The 25,075-nt window shown below is 35.1% G+C and overlaps 1 protein-coding gene across 2 annotated transcripts in view; it reads right to left on the bottom strand.

The window, feature by feature from the left end:
• Positions 1-932: 932 nt before the first annotated feature.
• The window catches only part of LOC149795303 (protein neuralized-like), a 126,239-nt gene continuing 102,096 nt past the window's right edge, over positions 933-25,075 (bottom strand). For both annotated transcript variants that reach the window (XM_089965036.1, XM_089965035.1), the window contains exon 4: positions 933-24,906. In XM_089965036.1, coding sequence (XP_089821162.1) covers positions 24,461-24,906 — 446 coding nt within the window. In that variant the 3' untranslated portion in view covers positions 933-24,460. The remainder of the gene's footprint in view (positions 24,907-25,075) is intronic.

The raw sequence follows: 25,075 nt of genomic DNA, 5'->3' as shown, positions 1-25,075 counted from the left end.
ATATATCTGTGCCGTTGACAATTCATTCTCGAGGCAAAAAGTTAATATGGCATTTACCAATTGTTAAATTGCATGGAAATTTTCAGGCCTCAACATGCACTGCGACAGGCAATTTAATTTCTACCTCTTATTCACCTTTACCAGATATGAAAACTGATTTTGGCTACCAATGTCTCGAAGAATAGGTGCCTTTCACTGTGTGCATTTGTGCCTGATTTGGATTTTTAACGTAGCTTTAAAAAAAATTCAGTCATATCTCTACGATGTATGCAGGGGCCCCAAGTGACTGTGTGGTCTCAAGCGCTCACTGTTACGGATCACTGCCACCTCACCCCTGTCTGCGTATGTTCGAGTCTCTGAATCGGCCAATGTAGGTATGTCAGAAAGCCAGTAGCTTCTCGTGGGTCGGTGGTTCCTTCGGGTTTTTTTTCCGGTTCTTCCTCCACCATTTATCTTGTGCTGAAAATGGCGTTAAACCCTACCACAACAACAATGATGTATGCAGTGTAACAGTTTATAGTGCTGTCTAGCACTGGAGCATCATGCCGCAGACACGTGACATGATGTCCCACCCAGTCACATTATCCTGACACCAAGCCAACCAGTCATAACACTAACCTCTTTATGCTGAGCGCCAAGCGAGGCAGCTGTTGGTACCATTTTTAGAAGTCTCGGGTTAGTCCGAGTTTCCTCTGACCCTTGCCACCCCATTTTTGATATTAGGACATCTATGTTAGGGTGTAGGGTCAGAGTCCACTGCCTATCAAAAAGTTGGAATCTCTAAAGAATACCACTGATGGTTTCAACGCACCAGCAGTCCCAAAACATAATCTTAAATTCTTGGAAATTATTTTTGGACAGCAAAGCATCGGTCCCTTCAAAGGACTCTTCCTTTATATAGACACTTAAAGCAACTGGAAATAAAACGGAACAAAACAGTACACATCTTTATTAGATAATGTTACATATAAACGATATATGTATCCAAATTGCATACATGTATTTGGTTAACTCAACCACACTATTCAACAGCTAAAGGAATCATCATGACTAGAGTAATTTCACCCAAGTCCAACTAAATTTGTTCTTGTAAAATATAACTATGCTCCCAATGCAGACCGAAAATATTCAACTCTCCTAAAATATTAAAAACTGAAGAAAAAATGTATAATGTATACTTTTTTTGTAAATAATGGCATGAAAATGTAATCAGGTCATCAGTGTATGCAAACAAAGATGCATACCAAATTACATTGGTCTACCTCACCTTGCGTTTGTTAACACTGATACCAAATAACATTCGCCTATCTCAACTTGTGCTTGATAAATTGTGCTAAAAAGGATTTAGTTAACCTAAATTCTTTTTAACAAAATTTGTAAGAAATACTATTTTTTTAAAAATCATGTAAGTACTTGAAAAGCCAGTCACAAACGAGTACAAATAGGCAAATCAAATTTCATTTCTTTACCTCAAGTGGATTTTTTGCTTGTTGTGTTAACAAAGTTTATGTCAACAAAAAAAAAAAATCAACGTCCAAAAAGTAAAATATGTGCAAAAATATTAAAACATTCCTGTAATGGAAGGAAACTCTAATCAAGTCATCTAATTATGACACTAATAAAGTGTGTAAAACATAAACACAAATCCACTAGATTTTGTGTAAAACGTCATAGAAACAAGTCCAAAAGATTTTGTGTACAAAGTCATAGAGACAAGTCCATTAGTGTCTGTGCTACTGCAACAGTTTGGGGATGAATATAACATGCAAACATGTACAGAAGCAAATCAATATTCTCCCTTATGTTACTGTCGTGGGACAAAATTTAAACACAAAAAAATTGTGTTCAAACATTCACCATGACTCTCGAAGGGAAACGTATGTGAATACTGCATAACAGAATGGCGTTCATAACAAAATCTTAAACTGTATGGATTGTACTTAAATGTCTCGCATCTCAATCGTCTTTATTCCATATTTATAACATTTTAATTTTAAAAACATATGCAACAATAAAAAATGACATATATACATGGTTGAAAATGTAATGGAGGAAAATATACTTTAAAACAAGACACCCAAGTTGGCATGACAACATTCACCTGACATATCTACCTCATAGCCAGGCAGTTGGTCGAGAAATCGCCGTAAGCACGATGCTTATGATATTGATAGATTTTGTATTTGTGATTATTGGTAGCGACATTGGATACTAGATCTGAGAATTTGTTATTTTTAATTACTGGCAATGACATTGGACAGAGGTCAGGAGTAGTTGTATATATTTTTGTATGTTGCATGTGAAATCCATTCCGCTTCTGTTCACTTGTTTTCAAGTAACTGTTTAAAGATATTTTGGTATGTTTAGTAAGGGTGGCTAAATTTAAAATCAGATCACTGTTTGGTTTTTTGTCAACTTCATAATATTCAGTTTGGCAGTTTCTGAAAAGAATTTAGTTAAGGTTTTTTTCACTCGTAGTAATAGTGCCCATATTTTTCATGGTGGATTAGCATTATTTAAATAAATCTGAATGGACGCCGTGCCAGACGCTCTCAAATTGGGCCATTTTCTGTTCAGCGGTCATCATTTATTAGTCGTCCTTTTTGTTCGTAATAGTGGTAGTTTGCTGACAGGTAAACATTTGTATAAAACCGACATGCATTCATGCATGCCATGAAGCTTTCTGTCAAATTTAGTGCAATTATATTTAGTTTTTTTTTTTTTTTTTTTTTACATGGTTGGGTTATTTCCGCTTTTAAAAAAATATAAACATTAGCCATATCTGAACGTGGATCTAAATCATTTGTAGAAGTCAAATGCTTCTATGCAACAATACTTTCTGTCCATTTGGTCAAAATCTGTTCAGCAATTTTTCTTAAGTCTTTTTAAAAGTTTTTATATTTCTTGTAACGGTGGCCATATTTGACGGCAAACTGGCACTATTTGCACAAACTTAAAATGCGTTAATAACAGAATGCTCTGTCAAATTCATTGGAAACCCGCACAATTGTTTTTTTTGGAAGAGGCCGAAAGTTGTAATTGCCGACAGAAAATACACATCAAATGTTATATGGCCATATCATTAACATTCCATTGGTTCCATGGTCACATGAGCTAAAAAAAATATTAATTTCCAGCACCTGTTTGGCCATAAATTTTGGTCAAATGTTACAAACACGGCACTACCAATGTTAACACTTTCAACGTGAACAAATCATCATAAAGAAGCTATTTTATATTGTGATAATATTTTCTGTGTCAACTATGACACTTAAATTCTATCCCAGACAAAAATAAACTCTTATCAATTATTGCCCTGTATCTATTATGACACTTAATTTCTATCCCAGACAAGTCTTATTAGTTTGGTCTTAACTGCTCTAAATGAGCCCCAAGTTCGCATGAGTTGTATAAGATAAGGCATTCAAAAATATACACAGTAATGTTGAAAAAGTAAAATATTCTGAAATGCCCACCCAAAAAAACATGCAACTGGTTCTGAAAATTAAACCGTTATATGTATGCGAGGGAGGCAAGCTATTAGTATAATGACATTTTCATTTTCTAATTTCAAAAATACGTAAACGATCTATCAAATTGCAATTGAACTTAGCATTTACACTGGGGCAACACATCATAATAAATGGACATTATTTTACGGTACCGTGTTTTCTATTTAAATCAGTAGTATACAAAAGGGAGCATAAAATGCTAAAGGAATACAATGTGTTTGCTTGGAAATATTAATGCCAACAGGAGTGCATCTGGAGTAGCCAACCATATACAGACTGGTAAAGAGGATTGATGACAAAGTAAAGTGAGTTAAGTGACAAAAAATATGGCATGAGAACTGATTCAGTCTAGCCTGGGGATGATTCCAGCACACTGCATGCTGACTGTGAGCCAAAACAAACAAATGATTGGCTTTCTGGGTTTAACAACATTTTTCAGCACATGATAGGTACATAGCAGCCAGTATATCTGGTGGAGGAGGAACCTGGAAAGACCCCAGGAAGAACCACTGATCCATGGAAAACTTCTGTCAAGCTTTCTCAGATACCATGTTGGCCAAGCCGAGACTTGAATCTACACAGGCAGATGTGAGATGTGAGGCAAGCGCCCTAGACCACATGGTCACACTCTTAAAACAAGTCAGTCACCAGAAGGAGGAGGAAAGAAATATTATTGCAATATAATACACATCTTCACTAGCCACGGTTAACCCTATCTACACCTTGGCAGATCGAGAATATATTTATGTACTTCAGGTCTGTAAATTTCATTGAACGTGGCGGCAAGTCATCGCATCCAATCAAACTTTAGTTGTTCAAATTTGCAATGCCGGTCCGTGTTTGTACAAATACCTTTCACTTAGATACATCTGTAAAACTTCACTCTGATATGTAGCCACACTTTTGATGTGAAACTTACAAAGATCTGTTTGAAGCCAACTGCCTCCGCCATTTTCGGCCGATGTATATATAATATACCACTGTTACATACTATTGGTTAGTTTGCATTACATACTAGGGGAGGCAACTCATGAAATCCAAAAGATATTGCTCGGACAATGCACTAATAATATCTCCTCGATCCGCCAAGGTATAGATAGGGTTAACTTATCGGAACCTTGGCTTGAGAAGATGTATTCTCTACATAATGAGATGTATCAACATGTCAAGTTTCATCATTGTTGGATCGGAAGTGTTATTAGTCGATGCAATACAGGTTAATATATAGATATAACGAACAAATGGAAAAAAGTCATTCGAGTGTGAAAATTAGCTCACAATGACATAGTTTTGGTATAGCTGAATTATATTTTTAGTATAGCTGAATTGTTTTCTTTAAATGCATCAACATACCAATCTTTTGAGTGTGGGTGAAATAGGGTTTAAGATACAGATGGTGAAAGAAATAAACAGCCAAAATGCAAGTCACTCTCGCATGAAAACATGGTCACATTGACATAATTTTGGTATAGGAGGGTTTCTCACTTTGAGATGCATTTGTATGGTTGTAGGTACAATAGAATTAAACATAAGATGTGGACTGTAACAAATAGTTGAAGAAAAAAAAAAGAACAAAAGTAACTCGTGTACAAAAGTTTTGATAGAGTGATCTGTTTGGCATGGCTGATCTCTTCTCTGAGCAACATTCACAAACCATTTATCGTAAATGAAAATGAGACAAAGCTGAGCTACAGACAGCACAATTAACAGTCATCAAATGGATGAGCAAACACACAAACAAATATAACTTCCCAAATTCGTTCCCAGGGGGAAATTGACATGGGGCTAAATACATTTCCTTGTGCTGCGGCTCATCATTTAATCATATCTGATGCTGCTAATACCAATCATGCAATTAATGAAATTACTATGCATGTAGAGCCATTCAAAATTGGGGAGGTAAATGAATGCTACTCGCATACAAAATTTATGAATAATGCTTAACAATGATAGCAATGATGAAATAAGTTTCAAAAGTTTAATATTACATGAAAACATATAACTGAAATTATATGTGTAATAAATTTTGTATGACATGCAAACTATACATCATCAATAAGCCTCAAATTTCCCCAAGAATATCAAGCCCCTAATTTAAAACACTTTCAATTACAAGACTAAACTGTGTCTTGTCGATTTTGACTAATATGTTTTATCTAAAACACGAGTCAATGAAACATAAATGATACCGCAAAAAAAGATAAATTTAATCCCAGTGTATCCCACAATAACACACAAGAAAGTCGTAGTATGAATGAGACGGGTCAAATCGTAAAGGCAATATGTTATCGATTGTGTATTCTGAAAAGTAAGCAAAACAATTATAGATTATGTAATTCCAGGGTGCTATCAAACAGTACTGGTATCAATCATCAAACATATATTTCAAAACTCTGATGCATCAGTAGATTTACTGCTTTGCCATAAAAATTGGGTGGGTGGAGGGGAGCTAATTAAAAAAAAATATAACACAATCAAAATAATACAAATACTCTCACATTTTCTGCATGTTTTCATCCACGGTTTGTGCATAAAAATTGTTGGCTACAATCCCATTTTCTTGCCTTGCAAAGTTCGGACAGGTTTTATAAGATTTTATTTACATGTTTTCCCACATACATTAAGCTCAGCAGTGATAAGACTAGATAGACTAACAAATGTAACTTTGAAATGGGAAATAGCATATATCCTTGAGAAGTTACATGTATGGACCAACTGACAAAAACTGGAAGAACCATGTTTTAATATTCATTAGCTCGCCAACATTGATATAACGAAGCACTTGCCCGTAGATTTGAAAAAAATCTGAAACATAAAGACCTCAGAAGACTATGTGAATCTTTATTAAAAGAGATACTCGCTAAACTGAGAGGCTTCGTCTCTTAAGGTGGCGCCACCAGTTATTACGTACTTCTGAGAGAGTGACGTATGTAAGATGAAGTTGTTTGTCACCTTAATATAATCTGAACATTTATGCAGTTATTTTTGTTATTTGCAAATCAGTATGTATGATGTTCTGAACAAAATGGAAATAAGCTAATTATGCTTATTTTGCTCTTGCTTACAAAATATGCCTTGATGCAGTATTCTGTGAGTACTGACCTTAATTATGGGGAAATTAGAAGTCTCAGAATATTGGAATGAAGTCAACTTAAATTTAAAACTGTTACATTAAGTAAAAGAACTATATAGTGAATGTGTTTCTTTTTATTTATTTGCAATGAAATTACAAAATAAATGATGACCAAGCAAATTCACTTTCTTCCATATTAAACAATAAGCAAATAATTTAAAATTTGACATTTGACCTTCATGAACATTATCTGTTCCATCCCTTTTCAAAGTGTACAACTTATTGGTGACATCTCAGGAATAATTCTGGCCAAGTTTCATGTTCCTGTCTTTCAGCATAACACTGGCTGCTATGTTGACAAAATGAAATGTGCATTTTTAAAAAAGCTCACTTTTCATTGGGGGGGGGGGGGCTTGTGTGAGACTCTGACGCTAATTTTAAAAAATGTTCTGTGGGTGGAAATACAGAATTATTCAAAAGAGCTGTTTTCATGCTTGCGACTTAAATGTTTCAGCCATACAATCAAAATAAATGACAATAATAATACCTATGTGCTCTTTAAGGGTGTGCTCACCAGTTATTATATACTCTTGAGAGAGTGACATATGTAAGGTGAAGTTGCTTGCATTTGAAACATGCACATTGGGGAGAATGTTGGCATATCTATATGCTACTTTCATGTAATGTGGCTGATATTTCTTTGGATATTGTACTTACGGAAACTACATGATCTAAGCACACTGCTAACTACAGTGACTGCTCCCTTGTGCTAAAAAATCACCCTGAATTTGTCTGAAGTACACTATCATTAGCACCTATTAAAATTGGGAAAATGAATTTTGTGCAACTAGACAATACCAGCTTCTGAAAGTGCAATGGATGAATTACAAAATATATCAAATGTAACAAAAAAGTTATCTGCTCTTTTTTTAGTACAATTTACCTCCGAAGTCCAGAAAGTGAAAATGACCAAGTGGAGCTAGCAGTTTTTTGAAAGGTGCACATCTGATGTAAGGCCAAGCTGTATACTCTATAATCCATATTACACCCATCAATTATACACCAAAATAAAGAGAATTAAAGGTTCTTGGAAAAATACCTAAGATATACACGGTCTTTATTAAACAGTTAGTATAATCAGTAAAGAAACCCAGGGAAAGTCTTTTTCTTTAAAAGTCTAAAACTGTAGAGCGCCACCTAAGAGTTTATTTAATGCCTCCACTGTGGTTAATACTAAGACACAAACCCTGGTCACATACCAGTCTCGTATATTGGTTGTTGTTGTAAGCTTTAACGCCATTTTTCAACACAAGATAGGCTATACATGGCAGCCAGTATAACTGGTGGAGGATAAACTGGGAAAACCCCAGGAAGCACCACCAACCCAGAAGCTACTGGCAAGCTTTCTCACATACCCACACTGGCCGAATCCGAGACTCGAACCCACGCAGACAGAGGTGAGATGACAGTGATCCGGAACAGTGAGCGCTTTAGACCACTCGGCTACTCAGGGCCCCTTCGTATATTGGTATTAGTCTCAATGAGTACATGTATTAATGTATTTGCACAGCACTGGATGCTGTCAGTCGAATAGGTGAGATTAATGATAACACCTCCCCTACTCTCAAATAACACAAGATAACTAATTCTCGCAGTTCACAATCGGACCACTGAATGACTCCGTTATAATTTTTCTGCACTATTTGCGCACTTAGAACCCATAAATTACACCACCGTAAAGAAGTCATTCTACACCGTTCTCCTTAAAACCATTTAAGTACCTTAGTGATTCTGGATGGACACTTTTATGAAGAGTTTCTCCAATGACTCTAAGCCCAAATTACACCCATCAAGCATACATTAAAATGAAGGAATTTAAAGTTCTTTTAACAACACCTAAGATAAGCAAAGTCTTTTTTTTTCTTAAAGCCAAGACAACCAGTGAGGAAAACCTGGAAAATTCCTTTTTCTTTAAAATCTGAAACCTATGTAAAGTATAAAACTGTGGAGTGCAACCTATACAAAATTTCTGAGATCATGACTTTAATTTTAAAGGTTTTCCTTCTTTGAAAAAGGGTGGACAAGTCTTTTGCATTTAGCATTTATTTACGGGTGACTAAGATAGTTTTATACAAATGCCAATCAGCGACCTAATGAATAGTTTAAGGCAGTTCTTCCAATCTTCAGCAATTTAAATGGTATATCACTTGTCCATGTCTTCGGTCATTGAATGTAAAATTTCAAAATGTGTTCAAACAGTGAAAAAAGTAATCACATTTTGCTGTCCCAAAACATGCAGAAAATACCACAATTCATAAAAGTCTACGGCAAATTCATGTTGTTTTTTTTTTGCAATACTTTTTGTGCTCTTGCTTAAAATGACATTTTTGTACACATCAAAATTCTCATCTTACGAGGTATGATTGTTTGCTGGGTCTTCAAATTTTATTGTGTAGCAAGTATGAAAAACATTAACAGAAACTTATTTACCCCACAAATAAAAAAAATATGAATTCTTGGCGTGAAGTTTATCACCACACAAATAGAAAAGATTACTCTGTGTGAAATTTATTTACCCCACAAATAAGAAACAATCCTTGGCGTGAAGTTTATTATCCCTCAGACAGAAAACATTACTTTGTGTGATGTTAATTTACCCCATAAATAAAATAAATCCTTGGCATGAGGTTTATTACCCCGCAAATAGAAAAGATTACTCTGAAGTTTATTTACCCCACAGATAAAAATAAATCCTTGGTGTAAAGTTTATTAACACACAAATAAAATGAATCCTCCATGTCTTAAACTGCTGAATATCAGTGGCAGGTGTTTTCTTGTAAAAGGTAGATAAATCAGTATAATAACATTGTTACCCACTAATGTAACACTCATTTCAATTGGTTAAAACTGCATCAGAACTGGACTTGATATATGAATCCATATAATAACATTGTTACCCAGCCTTTGCAACAATAATTTTGATTGGTTAAAATTGCATCAGAACTTGATATATGAAGTCATGTATCTTGAAAATCTATTACTGTATGAATAGCCATGGCAAAATGTGATTTCACCGAATCCTCTAAATATAAAGTTCAAATGATGTATAATTTCCCTTCAAGGTTTCTGCTGCAAACAAAATGTATGCCTCAAATTTTGTATAAATCTGTGTATCAGCAATAAGGATTTATATTCTAATTATTTTATTGTAAATTTACAGACAGTTTTGGGCCAAGAACAATTTTTTTAAAAATAAACTTGACTGGATTAATAAAAATAGCAACATACAAATAATACATGTCTGCTGAGTTGTAATTATAGATACAAACAATATGGGGCTGTATGGTTTACACAACACGTGCATACTGGTTTTTGCTGTATCAGACTACTATATCAGTTGTGTGCAATGGCAAACTTTGCTCCCGTTGATTGAGGCAAGAAGTATTGATGGTAAACAAGATGTACAAAATATGCAAGAATTTTTTTACACTGCCATTTGTTTAAATGCTTTAACAATGAACCTAATCAAAACAAAAATTAACTTAAATTCAGGCTGGAGAGACATACAGATGGAAAGATGAACATGTATGCCAAGGTGATTGAGATGTCCATCCATACGGCAACTGTCATATAAAAAGAACCACATTTGTGGTATATATAGATAAATAAATGATTATAATTGGCAGAACATGTACCTAGATTAAATATTCTACAAAAACAACTTACTTGATGACATTTACTACTGAAAATGTATTGCCTGCAAAATTAACAAATCTTAAGAAATGCTGATGTCATGCCATCACAAAATATCGAAAATGGTATCCTTTAGATGCAGCTTTCAGAGTAAACACATCCCATTTTTATCAACAAGCTCTGTAATATTAGCACAATGTCTTTTACAGGGTATCAGCAACAGCGTCAGCTCAATCATCCCACAATAATTACAATTTTAAGATGAGAACTTTTATACACCAATTAACACACACACAGCAAATTCATCTACTATAAGGTACTGACCATTTAACTTTGAGGTGATGGGAGTGGGGTGCGATTTTCTTTCAACCCGAGATATTTTCTTTTCTTTCTTCTGATTTTATCCAGCTACTTTAAGATGGATTTCTTTTTTTTTTAGAAAGCATCAGGCCACAACCCCATATGAAAACTCCTGCTAAATGAATGGTGAGAAATTTACTCACATGGATACACCCCTGCTTCCCCTACATCCCACCTCCAGACCTATTAAAGATAGCCTGTAAAACAAAAATGTACAACTCTTCCAAAATGATGAGTACACTATTATGACCATAACATGTAGTAAGTTTCACACAAATACACTGAAAACTGCAAGTGCAGTTTCATTCACAAAATTCTGTCATATACTGCATTCAGCTTAACAAGTTAAAAAGAACAATAACACTTACAGAAACTGCAAGAAAAGATCTAAATATCAGTAATATACAAATATTTTGATATTGACCAAAAATATTGACCAAATTTCATAAGTAGATAGTCCATATTTTCCAGTACCTGCTCAAAATGGACAAATGCTTGGCACATTTAAATATTTTGAACTGTTCAAATTATGTTTTGGGAACCAAATGTTTAAAGGCATACACTAGGATTTCAGGCAGAGAGACAGAAACAATAGCTATATTCCATTGTATTATGTACCAATGGATAAATAAATTGGTGTAGCTAGGGTAGCACTGGAAATATTGTGTCATAAAAAGGGTAAATTACAAATTAAACAATTGCCAGAGTTAACTTTCTACAATATACACCCAAATGTGAGTAATCTAGACCCTGATAAACTGATATATGTGACAGTGTAGACCCTGATCGACTGACATATTACATGACAGTGTAGCCTTTATCTACTGACATATCATGTGGCAGTGTAGACCCTGATCTACTGTCATATCATGTAACAGTGCAGACCCTAATCTGCTGATACGTGACAGTGCAGACCCTGATCTGCTGACACATGACAGTGCAGACCCTGACCTGCTGACATGAAACAGTGCAGACCCTGATCTGATGACATGTGACAGTGCAGACAATGATCTGCTGACATGTGACAGTACAAACCCTGATCTGCTGATATGTAACAGTGCAGACCCTGATCTGCTGACATGTGATGGTGCAGACCCTGATCCACTGATATATTATGCTGCAGTTTAGACCCTGATCCACTGACATCATATGACAGTGCAGACCTTGATCTACTGACATATCATGTGACAGTGCAGACCCTCTGTGTCTGTGTGTGTGTGTGTGTGTGATTTGGATTTTTAACAGAGCTTTAACAACTGTTCAGTCATATCGCTACAATGTCTGCAGTGTGGTAGTTTATAGTGATGTCTAGCACAGGGGTATCATGCCTCAGACATGTAGCATGATGTCCCACCCAGTCACATTATCCTGACACCAGGCTGACCAGTCCTAACACCAACTTCTTAATGCTGAGCACCAAGTGAGGCAGCTGTTAGTGCCATTTTTATAAGTCTTTGGTATGACTCGGCCAGGGATCGAACCATGGCCTCCCGCATCGGAGGTGGATGCTCTAACCACTAGGCCACCGGAGCAGTTGTGTAGACCCTGATCTACTGACATATCATGTAACTGCATAGAATCTGATCTACTGACATCATGTGATAGTACAGACCCTGATCTACTGACATCATGTGACAGATGATGGTCTGTGCTGTTAGATGGAAGTCAGAATTCAAATAAACATCAATGATCTGACCTAAAAATCACACAACTTTTGAATTTGAGATTTTCTTTCAACCAATCACACATGATGCTACTTTTAATAGCTTTATTTCCTGACTGAAGGAGTTTTACTATCTCCAGGTTTGATTTCTGGGCATGTGACTATACAGTAGATCTGCTTTATTATGGTCACTGGGTCTGAACTGTGGGCACATCATATGATGGTTAATCTGGGTTTATTATAATGTCCTGGTCTGATTTGTGGGTACATCATATGATGGCTAAACAGGGTTTATTATGATCTCCAGGTCTGAATTGTGAGCACATCATATGATGGCTAATCAGGGTTTATTATGATCTCCAGGTCTGAATTGTGAGCACATCATATGATGGCTAATCAGGGTTTATTATGATCTCCAGGTCTGATTTGTGGGCACATCATATGATGGCTAATCAGGGTTTATTATGATCTCCAGCACATTATGTGATGGTTGATCTGGGTTTATTTTGTTTTGTAGGGGTGTGTGGTTAGTACATGGGTAAAAACCACATAAACATGCCAAGGAAGATAATGTAGGCATAATCAAAGTGATTTCTTTTTCAGTCTGGCTTTTGCAAGACAATATCATCAAATGTTCAGCAATGAATAAAACAGTAAACCCTTTCTTGCTACTAGTATTGGTTTACAAGACTACATTCTGTTTGTTTCTTATAGACATCATAGCTATGTACATATTTGCATTGTTTGTTTTGTTGGTTTTAATGGTACTTTGAACACATTATTGACTATATCATGCAGAGGACATCGAAGCAAAGTGTTTTCCCCAGGGACACACCAATGCAGCTGACACCTGCTGGCCTGGTTGGGTGCTGAACCTGTGACCTTGGATTATGATTCCAACTCTCTACCAAGTTAAAGCAGCTCCACACATTTTTATACATTCTAATCTATGCATGTTTCATCATACAGGTGACATTCTAATCATCCTATAGATGCATATAGTGAGTAGCACCTGTATTGTGCAATACACCTTTAATACCAGTCTCTCTCTGCCCCCTTCCTCCATTTTGCCCAAGACGCTCTCTTCCAAGATAATCTCCACAAACATATATTACATTTTGAGTGTTCTATGCATATATGGTTAAGTACAGGAAGATAATATAACAGTGAAAAACGTAACAATAACAGAAAAAATATGTTAAAAATTGATCTAGGATATTTATAAATATTGCATAACAAATACTATTAACAACTTAGAAATCATCATGGATTTTTGGGACAGTTTTTGGGAAATATGGAATTACATTAAAATGAGCTAGTTATTTTCTACAAAATTATCACTATGGATTGTATAAAAAAGGAGACAATATGTGCAGAAAATAAAACCTCCATTCCTCACATGAATATACTAATGGCTTTGCATTCTGCAATGTCAAACAATTACTAATTGACAACAACCTTGCATTGTGCATTGCCATGCAAATTAATTATTAACTGACAACAGATGATGTATTTTACATCAGATTGAATATCAGAAACATTTCTTTTGGTTCGGAAGGCATAGATAAAGCTATTTCTGATTACGTACTGTACATGCGCTGGTTTATTTATCACAAACAAACTTTAAAGAAACCATAAAGAATCAGAGACATTAAACAAGTCAAAGAATAAGATTAAGTTTAGTATACTGACTTGGGCTTTGGAGTAAACAAGCTGATTTAAACTGAGATCTCTGTTTTGCTATTTGCAAATTTATTATGCAAAATAATTCTTTCATACAAAGTCACCTTCACATTTGACCTTTTTATCCCAAATTCTAAAGGCTCCTTTCCTACTCTTTCAAAACATTCAAGTCATTCAAAACTTTGGTACATGGTCTGTAAATGAATTATATTTCTTCTGCCATAAAGACCTTGACCCCTGATTCAATAGGATTCTTCCTTATCTCAAGTGCAAGCCATCCCAAAATTTTGGTAAATGTATATGTGGAATATTGGATTTACTGTGTGGAATGCAACTGGTAAAAGACAGATGGATGGACAACATAACACAATTTGCTCTGCCTTGTGGATGCATTGTAAAAAAAATCAGAATCTTAACATACAAGTAGGAGTAATCCCCATTTTTATCCAACAATTTATTTTAAGCAATAAACCTCAGTGATTCAGACTGCTTTGTAATTGAAATATGCTCCCATTAACCATCTTTCCCACCATGTAACAGACTGAAAAAAGATTGCATGCCAATATTGATGCCCTGTGCATCCTGTTGGAATTTCTATTCTATAGTGCATCATATAACACTGGCAAAAGGTTGCCAATGCATGTATTCATCCAATATTAATGCCCTGTGCATCCTGTTGAGATTTTTACAGTGCAACATTAACACATTGAAAAAAAGATTGCGAATGCATGTATTCATCCAATATTAATGCCTTGTTTATACTGTTGAGATTTTTACAGTGCAACATTAACACACTGAAAAAAGAATTGCCAATGTATTATTCCAATATTAATGCCCTGTGTATCCTGTTGGAATTTCGGCAGCACATTATGTTTCTCCTGAGGTATTATCTTTATCTGCCTTTTGTGTTTACATTCTTTGTGAACTTTCTCTGTTGAATCCAGGATGAACGTCTGACGAAATGTTTTGAAAATTCAAACAATACATTAAGAAAAATATTCAGGTAATTATCTTTGTGATCATAATTTGTATTGAAATGTTTCTCTTTTGTTGAAAGCAGGTAAACTAGCAAGGGAGGTAACCAAAATTCATTCCAGCAATGGCTCCTACCAGGTCAAAAAGTAGTCTCCCCTGATACAAATTTCCCATACTGGAATTTTAATGCCTCATGCTTTGGTAATCATTTCCCTCATTAATTTATTTTGGATATCTGAGCCTACTTTATTCCTCCCTGTAAACCATTTTGTAAATAAATATTGCTGAAATCATCAACTCCTTTATATTTCACAGTAAGTATCAACCAAATTATTAAAAATTAGTAAAATATTTCTGACAACCAAAAACAATGCTGGCAATGAGTACAGTATTAGGTAAGCGAGGGATGCAGTCAACTGTGATGATCTGGGAGAGGGTTGTTGCTTTTTTCTGTGTTCTAAAATGAGGAAAAAACACGTCACTGGCACAAACATGCAGCCAAAAATGAACTCTATTATTCCAACTTATTATTTCCTCTCTGGATTAGAAATCTGAGTTATGTCCCTTTATATATCAACACAAACTATTCTCAATATCTGATGATGGCATGCTATAGGTTTTGGAAACACGAAGCCAAAAACTTGTGAAATTTGTGTAATTCCCTGTTTATTCTTACTAAATTTTAAATAATGTTGTTTGGAATTTGAGAACCTGTGAGTCTTGAATATAAAACTTAAGTTTACTGTGACTAGCGGATATTACCCTTCCATAATGAAACAAAATGACGGTGCTGTGTTTAATAGAACTTCAGCTATTTGACCTCTTTAAAAACAGTGAAAATCACTGGAAGGACAAACTATTAATCAAACAGTGTTGTGAAGAATTCACTAGTTTCAGATATGTGCACCAGTTCTACGGATAATCAGGCCACAAAATTACAAAACAATTTTAATTTTGTAGCTCTGATATCTGATTGGACAGAGTGGTTTGACACTAGCAAATCAAACGGCAGCATTTTTAACTGAAATTAAGTTTTGTGCAAGAGAATGGTTGTGTAACGCTTGGGCCAGTCTTTGCATAGCAGATAATCAGAGTAGCGGTCTAGAAAACCTGCTGTATTCTAAATCAGAGTTACCGTTTATTATTAGAATATGCTGAAATGATAACTACATGTAAGGTTCTGAATTACTGAACTCTTGAATAAAAAATGGATTTAAAAAATAAGCCAGACTTGAGATTACTGCAAGCAATGCATTAGGAATAGAGAGAATTTCATTGTCATCAAAACTAAAAGTAGAATTACACTGTCTCTTGCATCACATGATCACAAAAGATCTATTCTGTATTATTCTGTCCATTAATTATAGAAAAAATATGCATACTATTTCAGGAGTTTCATTAACAACAACACCTAATTAATCTTCAACAAATAAACTGAAATACTGTGCAGACATATCAAAACTGATTTAAAGTCTAATTAGTGCTTGTAAAACACACCACCATTTTGTCACAAAACCTGTTTTAGGAACGAAGTAGAGAAATGTACCATATTGTAGGACAAAAAAAAGAGATTCTAACTTCTAACATTGGCAGGAATGAAAATCTCATTAGGTCATCACTGAATACACTATTAAGGTTTTGTGTAAATGTAATGAGCTAGCTTGAATAGAGCCATGAGAAAATCAATAATGGACATTTTAAAAAACTGGATATGCAGATGTACCACCATAAATAATAATCAAAATTAATCTCAGTGGATGAATATTATGAGTGATGATGCATTATTTTCTAACTGCTTTGGATGCTGTGGTAATATGATCTAAGGTCTGACAGTTTCCCTGCACACTATGGGGCCCACAAACATAGACCGCACTATAAGCGAGGGCACGAGTTAACGAGGGACCTCCACAAATTTGAAAAAATTCACTTTGACATTGATAAAACCATGGGTGGGTGGGGGGGTGGAGCAGCATTAGGGACCTGGGCTGTTTAATGACTGAATCCTCATTTTACAATCAAGTCGATAATAATTTTAAATAATGCGCTTTTTCTAATGAAGTTGTTCATTATTCTGTTTAAATAACATTTATTTTCAAAATGTCCAAGGGGCCCAGAGTGGCCGAGTGGTCTAAAGTGCTGTCCGTTACGGATCACTGCCATCTCACCTCTGTCTGCGTGGGTTCGAGTCTCGGATTCAGCCAATGTGGGTATGTGAGAAAGCTTGCCAGTAGCTTCTCGTGGGTCGGTGGTTCTTTCCGGGGTTTTCCCGGGTTCTTCCTCCACCATTAATACTGGCCGCCATATATGGCCTATCGTGTGCTGAAAAATGGCGTTAAACCCTACAACAACAACAACAACAACAATAACAACAAAATGTCCAACATGTGAAAGAGTGTTCCAACTAGTTTCAACAACCATCACGTGTACGAGAAAAATCTGTGTATTATATCACTGCTTTTTGTTTTCTTGATGAGTCTGGTTCCCGTACTGGTGTTTAATAGTACCCTGCCAAATCGGAAGTTCACAGAGCAGGGAACTAGACTAACTGTTGATACAATACCAAACAAGATTCCTTTTTTCAAAAACACGCAACATTTATTTCATGAGACAATCGTCTACGTCAAAACTCAATTTTTGTATTGTTCAGTTAGTTCAATATTGATGTTGTGATTTCACTGGAAGTAATAATGAAATTTTTTATCATCCTTGAGGATATCTCTAAGTGCCAGTTCAAGAATTCTCTGAAACTTGCTTGCCCACAAATGGTTCGTATCTGTGAAATCAAGCTCTTTATTTTATGAAGTATTTTGCTTGGCTGCCTTGCTATTTTTGATCACAGTTATGAAAGAGTCGGTTAATTTAAGGTAGTTTATGTTACATACACAATAACATTTATAACAGTGTTTGATCATATGAAGTGAGTTCACCCGACATACGACTGGGGCCCCTAGATTTTAACTTTGTAGAATTTTTGTGCCTTTTAACTTTTCTTTTATTCCACCTCCTTTATTTGATTCAAAAGACACAACTACTGTGATAATACAAAGGAGGCCAGCTTTTAATTCAGAACAACAAATACTTACACAAGTCAGTTATCAAAACACGGTCGGCACTTAATTAGGTTCTCAGAGAAACACTCACAGATATAGCTGTTACAGTAGATTGATGCATTTTACGTTTAATTACAAGAAGACACATTGCATGTATGATGATTGCACTTACAAGGAACTAAAAGATAGAACTAGAATACAAATTTCAAATAATAAAAAATTATTTAATTTGTATTTATTTATATGAAGTACTGCCTCCACTTGGCGTAAGTGACATTTTCATTGATCGAAATTTCCTTACAATACTGTTAATTGCGGTGTTCTAGGAATGTCATTTGGAAGGAAAATGTAAATAATTGTATGACCTATGTTTAAATTTGACATTTCATAATGTTGATTAAAATTTCCAGGTTCTATTTACCATTACTGACGATAAAACGAGCAATATATCAAAGTTTCTGTTACCAACTTTGATTGCGATTTTCTTCAAGTTCAACAAATAGGGATCAATTTCTAGGGTATTTTCTGGTTTAAAAAATGGGATCCACACCAGACCCCGTGTTGTAAGCAGGTTCGCGAGTTATCGAGGGAGTGGTGTATCTGCATATTGCTGAAAACAGTCGCTAATTCATAATATTCATAGATCTCTATAGTTACAGAAACAGAAAAGTGCCAACTGAAAACCAGCTTCTTAAACAAAGATATATGAATTTGGCAATATCACAGAAAGACTCACGTTAGATTTTATGTAAAATTGTGTATGCTTTCAGTATCATCAATATTTTAGTCTGATAAAACTGAGACCAAATGAGATATAAGGTTCTTCAACTGAAAATGCTATGCGAACAGTGGAAAATTGTCTAAATGCATACAAAATCTACTTGAATTCAAAGAAATGCAAAAGTTGAATTAAATCATTTCACTTAGATACAGGTATCTCTACTTTAGAATTTATTCAATTCAGTAAACAATAACATCATAGTTGTTACTGTAACGATCCTCCACCCCCAAATTATGGTAAATGTGTTATACTGGCAGTCAGAACTATTTTAATTGCCACAAATTAATAATAATTTCTCGCCAAAGTACAAATCTTTTGTGAATGTCCTACAAAACATGCTGGGGCCCCAAGTGGTCGAGTGGTCTAAAGCGCTCTCCGTTACGGATCACTGCTGTCTCACCTCTGTCTGCGTAGGTTCGAGTCTTGGATTCGGCCAATGTGGGTATGTGAGAAAGCTTGCTAGTAACTTCTCGTGGGTCGGTGGTTCTTTCCGGGGGTTTTCCCGGGTTCTTCCTCCACCATTAATACTGGCCGCCATGTATAGCCTATCGTGTGCTGAAAAATGGAGTTAAACCGTACAACAACAACAAAACATGCTTATATTCTATAATAGATTATCTATGATGAAATTTTTAAAATGATGATAATGATATGCAGTAAATGTCTATGTGAAAGAACTATCTGTACAGAGACTGCCATAGAAAAGGGAATCCACTTCTCCTTCACAGACTTCAATTTTTAGCTCTGTGAGGGATCAAACATTCCATTTCAGTGTTAGTGTAATCCCAAATTTAATAACTTATCAGCTATCAAAGAATAATGTTTCCTCAACCATTTGTGTCATTTTACCCAATACGGCAAGAGATCCACCAATAATAAAATCAAACATTTAAGAATATACATGAAAATAGGCAAGAATAAAAAAAAAGGTTCTCATAAATTAACTGACTACTTTAAGCAAAATACCAAACTTAACAGACAGTGATCACATAACCTTGTTTAGTGATCCCAAGTTGACAAAATAGTAACAAATATAATATTTTAAGACAAAATTTGAACATAAAACGGACACATTTTTCTTCCCTAACCATTACTTCCAGCAATCATTTAGTTCCAGAGAACTATCAATTTATACACTTATCTGCATGAATTTAGGACAGATAGATTTTTGGGGACATGTTATTAATGTTGCTGCAGAGAAATTGCATTAAAAAGAATTTTATTAAGCTCCTCAAGGATACAGATTTTAAAAACTCAGTATGAACTGAAGAGAGTACTGTAAGTACAAACATCTAAAACTTGCATAACTGATAACTTATTCCTAAAACTACAAACTAATTCACACTAACTGACTGATAAAATAGGTGAAAAATTGGTCAGCATATTTTATCCGGATCCTTTTTCACAGAGTGTATCGACTGCTGTATGGAACAGACAACATAATTTTTAATTTCCACAGGCTGTAATGATAATGTCTAGTCAAATTAAAATACTTCTGATGTAAGACCAACAAAACAAGTTTACATCCAATGAATGATCTATCAAAGCAGAAACTTGTAAAATGATGAAAATATTATGCTGACAACCTTGTTTCTAATGTAAATTCCCTTGTGGGTATTTACTATTAAAATCTGGTGTGGTGAAATCTCCCCATTTATATCCAGCAGCACCTGTGTGGTGACAGTGATAAAACGAAATGGTTTTAGACTCAAGCCTCTTCTGAAAAATGATTTTTTCCAGTATTTACAACCAGTCTGTGACCTTCATTCTTTTAAACATGTCATTTAATATACCACAATGCACAGCCTGGTTTCACAGCTCATTAAATAATTAACCACATGCAACCCATGTGTAGAATATTAGTAATTTCCCATATTCAGAGCAAATGTATCTTAAGATTTCAAAATTTTGGGCAATATCTCCCTGCTTTCATCAGCGACTAATGTTGATCACATGATTTATGATGGTCACATGACATGAGGAGACTGTCACGTCAACTGATCAACATTATTCACTGTTGAAGGCAGTGAGAAAATGCCAAAACTTTCTAAATCTCAAGATGCATATGCTCTGAAGATAGAAAATTACTACTGATCATGAATTATCCAAAGGAAGGAAATATTTCAGTTGTACATATTGAGTATTTTTAGCCTAAGATATATTTGTCTTTGAAGCTAATAACCAAAAATGTCCTAGTGCTATTCATTTTTCTTCCATCTTTTCTTTATCCAAGCAACATTCGATTGCTGTTTTCTTTTCTTCCTTTTTTTAAATATCCTATTTGCAACACAAAATGAATTGTGTCTCATTTCTACAGTTTCAACATTATTTTATGATGTCTACATATAGAATTACAAAACAACAAAATCATTTCAAAACTGAAAAACCTTTATCTGAATCAGCAACGACTGTGCTTGAATGAAAACTCAGTAGGCCCAGCATAGCAATATATTATAATTATCACAAATTACTGTGTAACGAATTTCAAACCATAATTTCCACATCAAGCAGTAAAGATACTGCCATGTCAGCCAATTCTGCGTGTCGGGTAATTCTGTGCAACGATACATCATTTCTGTAAACATTGGATCATGTGCTATTTTGGGTAAAAAATCCATTTTGTATCCAGAAAAAACAATCGTACATTAATTATGAAAAGTGATAATCATAAAGTGTACACAAATATCCCACATTTAGACTCAAAATGCACACAAAAATATCATTTCTAAATGGCAATGTGAAGACCCACTCCATGACCTTCTTGAACCTGTAACCCAGAAAATACGATTTACTATGCATCTTTTAAAATAATACAAATAAATACATTATATAAAAGATGGAAATGTGTATCTTAAAACAAAACTGTATTTTAATCCAAGTTTCCAATTTTGCAAGAAGTTGTCCCACACGTACAAAATCGTCTGCTACCCAACGTGTCTACTTGCCGCTAGAACACAAATTATCAACAAATTCCCCGGCTTATAGTCTGTTTCTAAATTCTGTAGCAATTTTTCCCAATCAACAAGACATATTCACATTACATCCTATTCACTGTTGTTTCTCTTCCACATAATAGCTTATTTTTCATAAAATGTTGAACTTTACTAACTTTTTTACAAGATCGGTTTAGTTTGCTTAACACCTCTTGCCATTTGTTGGCATTTTTACGTTGAATTTTGTAAAACTAGCTATAAACGTGACCTAATTACCTGACTGAACTGCTGACAGAAACAGTCCAAAGTAATATATTTCATTTCTGTAGCCCAAATGGATAAACATGACATCTTTTTAAAGCTATGCGCAGAATAGGCAGACATATCGCGAGTCAGGAAAACAGGGGGTGGTATCCTCTGTGTCCAAAATTAATATTATTTTAAACAGAATATTCTAGTGACCATTGCATCTTTTAAAATGGTAAGCATTGCTGTATTTTATTTTTGTCAATCGCTTGAATTCCGTTTGCGTTTTGCTTAAATATTGGAAACAAAAACCTTAGGTGTGCAGAAATGCCCGACAGCTGTGTACTTCAGGAATGGATTCCACTTATTCAACCAAGATAATTCAGGTGACAACAAAGCAATCTACACATTCCCCAAAGAAATGTAAGAATTACATCCCTTTCCATAATAAAAAAAATTAAATTTAGAAGCAATTTCAATCAATACAAACTAAAATAAGCAAAATTTTAACATTTTGTAAAAGTTTCTGCTGACAGTCCAATGGGGCTACATTCTTGCACATGTTGTATATTTGTTGTTTTTTCTTTTGATCCATCTGAATAAACACCCACATCCACCCCGATGAGAATAATGCCTTATTTTCCCCACTGATCTCTGACCTATTTCAAAAGGGTCACAACTCTCATGTCAAATTAGTAAAAGTGGTGAATAGGGTATGCTACAAAACTTGTTTGTATATATGATCAATACAGACCCAGACCTTGTATTTATAAAACTCTTTATGCAAAAGACTCAAGCTCACAGTACAAAAACTTTGAAAGTCTTTAACATCAATTAGAATAAACCTACAATCACATAACTTTCACATTTTTCTTAACTCGAGTCCCTTTACCACAGTACCAAATTGTGATTACTGAGGTACACTCTAAGCATCATATCTGGCAGCCTATTTTACTACAATGCCAAAGTGTGATCACTTAGGTGCACTCAAGTATAATCTCTGGCAGCCATTTTTATACACTGCCAAACTGATTACTCAGGTACACTCTAAGTATAATATCTATAACCCCTTTTACTACAGTGCCATAGTGTGATCACTTAGGTGCACTCAACATATAATATTTGACCTTTTACTACACTGCCAAACAGGTATTACTTAGGTGCACTCTAAGTGAAATACCTGGCAGTCCTCTTACTACACTGCTAACTGTTATTACTTAGGTAACCTCTATGTATAATATCTGTCAGCCATTTTTACTACACTGCCAAATTGTGATTACTTACTTACAATCTAAGTATCATATTTGATTCTGGAGGTTTTCAGCTGGTATTAGAATTTTTTGCTTAAAATTTTTCAAGAATATGGGTCCAGATATTCTAATGCATTATATGAAGTCAGATTGGTGTCACAATCCATTCTACCTATGATTTCAAACAAAAGTATAGACGGCAGTGAACTTAAAACCTGCTTTAACAAATTGCAACACTGTAGCCTTCCACTTTTACAACACTGTACATTTCTGTTATATTGCTGACAGACCCTGCATTCCACTTCTGAATACAAGCCTGCTTCTTTAAAAGATAAGAATAAAGATGAGATGCAGCTGTATCTTACAGCATTCTATAGCACAGATCTGGTCTATGGCACACACAGATTAGCACAGGTTACATAAATGAAGATATGGTATCAGCTGTTAAGTAACTTTGTATCTGTGATGTTATGATGTACAGTAATTGCAATGCTGGATTCAGCATCATGATGATATCAGCCAAAAACAAATGTGACACTATCACACAGATTTAAGATACCTCCCCTTCCAGTCCACTCCACATAAATCCATTTCCAATGCACTGAAATACAAAGCACTATTACAGAGCAACATGTTTACTTTAATCAGCTGTGTACATAGCATTTGTACAGTTCAATGGATTTTTCCTTGACAGCTATAAATATCAACAGTCAAGACAACGGTCAATGGTAAAAAAACACAGAACATTCCATGAATATGACTGTGGCCATAACTCTTTGCCACTCACAAGTCTTCAGTGCTCTTTCAACAAAATGACTCGAATGCTAATAAAGCATTGGACTATTGAGCTGATTGATACTGTGATACAACTTTATGTTTATCATAACATCACTACTGTAGACTAGGTACCACAATTTACTCATCGTCTCACATAGAAGAAAAATACGATAAAGATGTCACATAAAACTCAACATTTACATTGATATGGAACTGAATTTGAGTTGATGGTTAAAACAATGAGCAATGTATCGGGAACACAGGAACAAGATTAAATCATGAAAAATTCGGGATATCATGATTTCACAACTAGAACATAATTTTTCTAGTACATTTTTATTAACTGTTACTATATACCAAATGTATCTCATAAAGCCCAGCCTGACGAACACCAGTAAAACAAATCCAGTTAACTTGTGCACCCAAAAGAGAAATAAAAAGACTTTTCTCTGCACATTTCTTAACTAGGACCGGTAAATCTTTATTACATCTCTGATCTCTTGCCGACATATTGGGCAAAGTGATCCCCGCTCCTGCTTGACCATGATTGCACACTCATAACACATACATAAATGTCCACATGTGTACAGAACTGCATTTACTGGCCTCTCATAACACACGTTGCATTCATTATACTCATTGTCTGCAATTGGATTTTCAAGTGTGGACAGTGGAGTGGCTGGATCTGATGCTGGTAGAGGAGGCAATGGTTTGTGTCCTGCAGACTGAGCGAGTCCTGAAGCTGGTACACTGAAACTTCGTACAACTCCTGTCCGATGTGGGTCCATGCTAGCATGTATGGATGTTGGTGTGATGGCCAGTCGATTTGGAGGGGGTAGGGTAACTGTCAGAGATCCCAAGGACGATATTGATCGAGGCATTGGTCGTGGCTGCTTTGGTACTGTCACACCTAAAGAAGTAAAAAAGTGGCTTATATATATTTCATAAACAAGAGACCCAAGTAGGCTTGACATCGCTCACCTACCTGACATCTGCCTAATAACCAAATGCAAGAGCAACTGATCAAGAAATCTGATCAAAGCATTCTGAAATTTCTTCAGTTGCTATTGACTGCATAT

The sequence above is a fragment of the Sinohyriopsis cumingii genome, chromosome 7 (assembly GCF_028554795.1).
Source record: "Sinohyriopsis cumingii isolate HCF-2022 chromosome 7, ASM2855479v2, whole genome shotgun sequence".
In the NCBI taxonomy this organism is placed as follows: Eukaryota; Metazoa; Mollusca; class Bivalvia; order Unionida; family Unionidae; genus Sinohyriopsis; species Sinohyriopsis cumingii.
The sequence above is the reverse complement of the archived record's forward strand: the minus strand, read 5'-3'. Positions and strand labels throughout refer to the sequence as shown.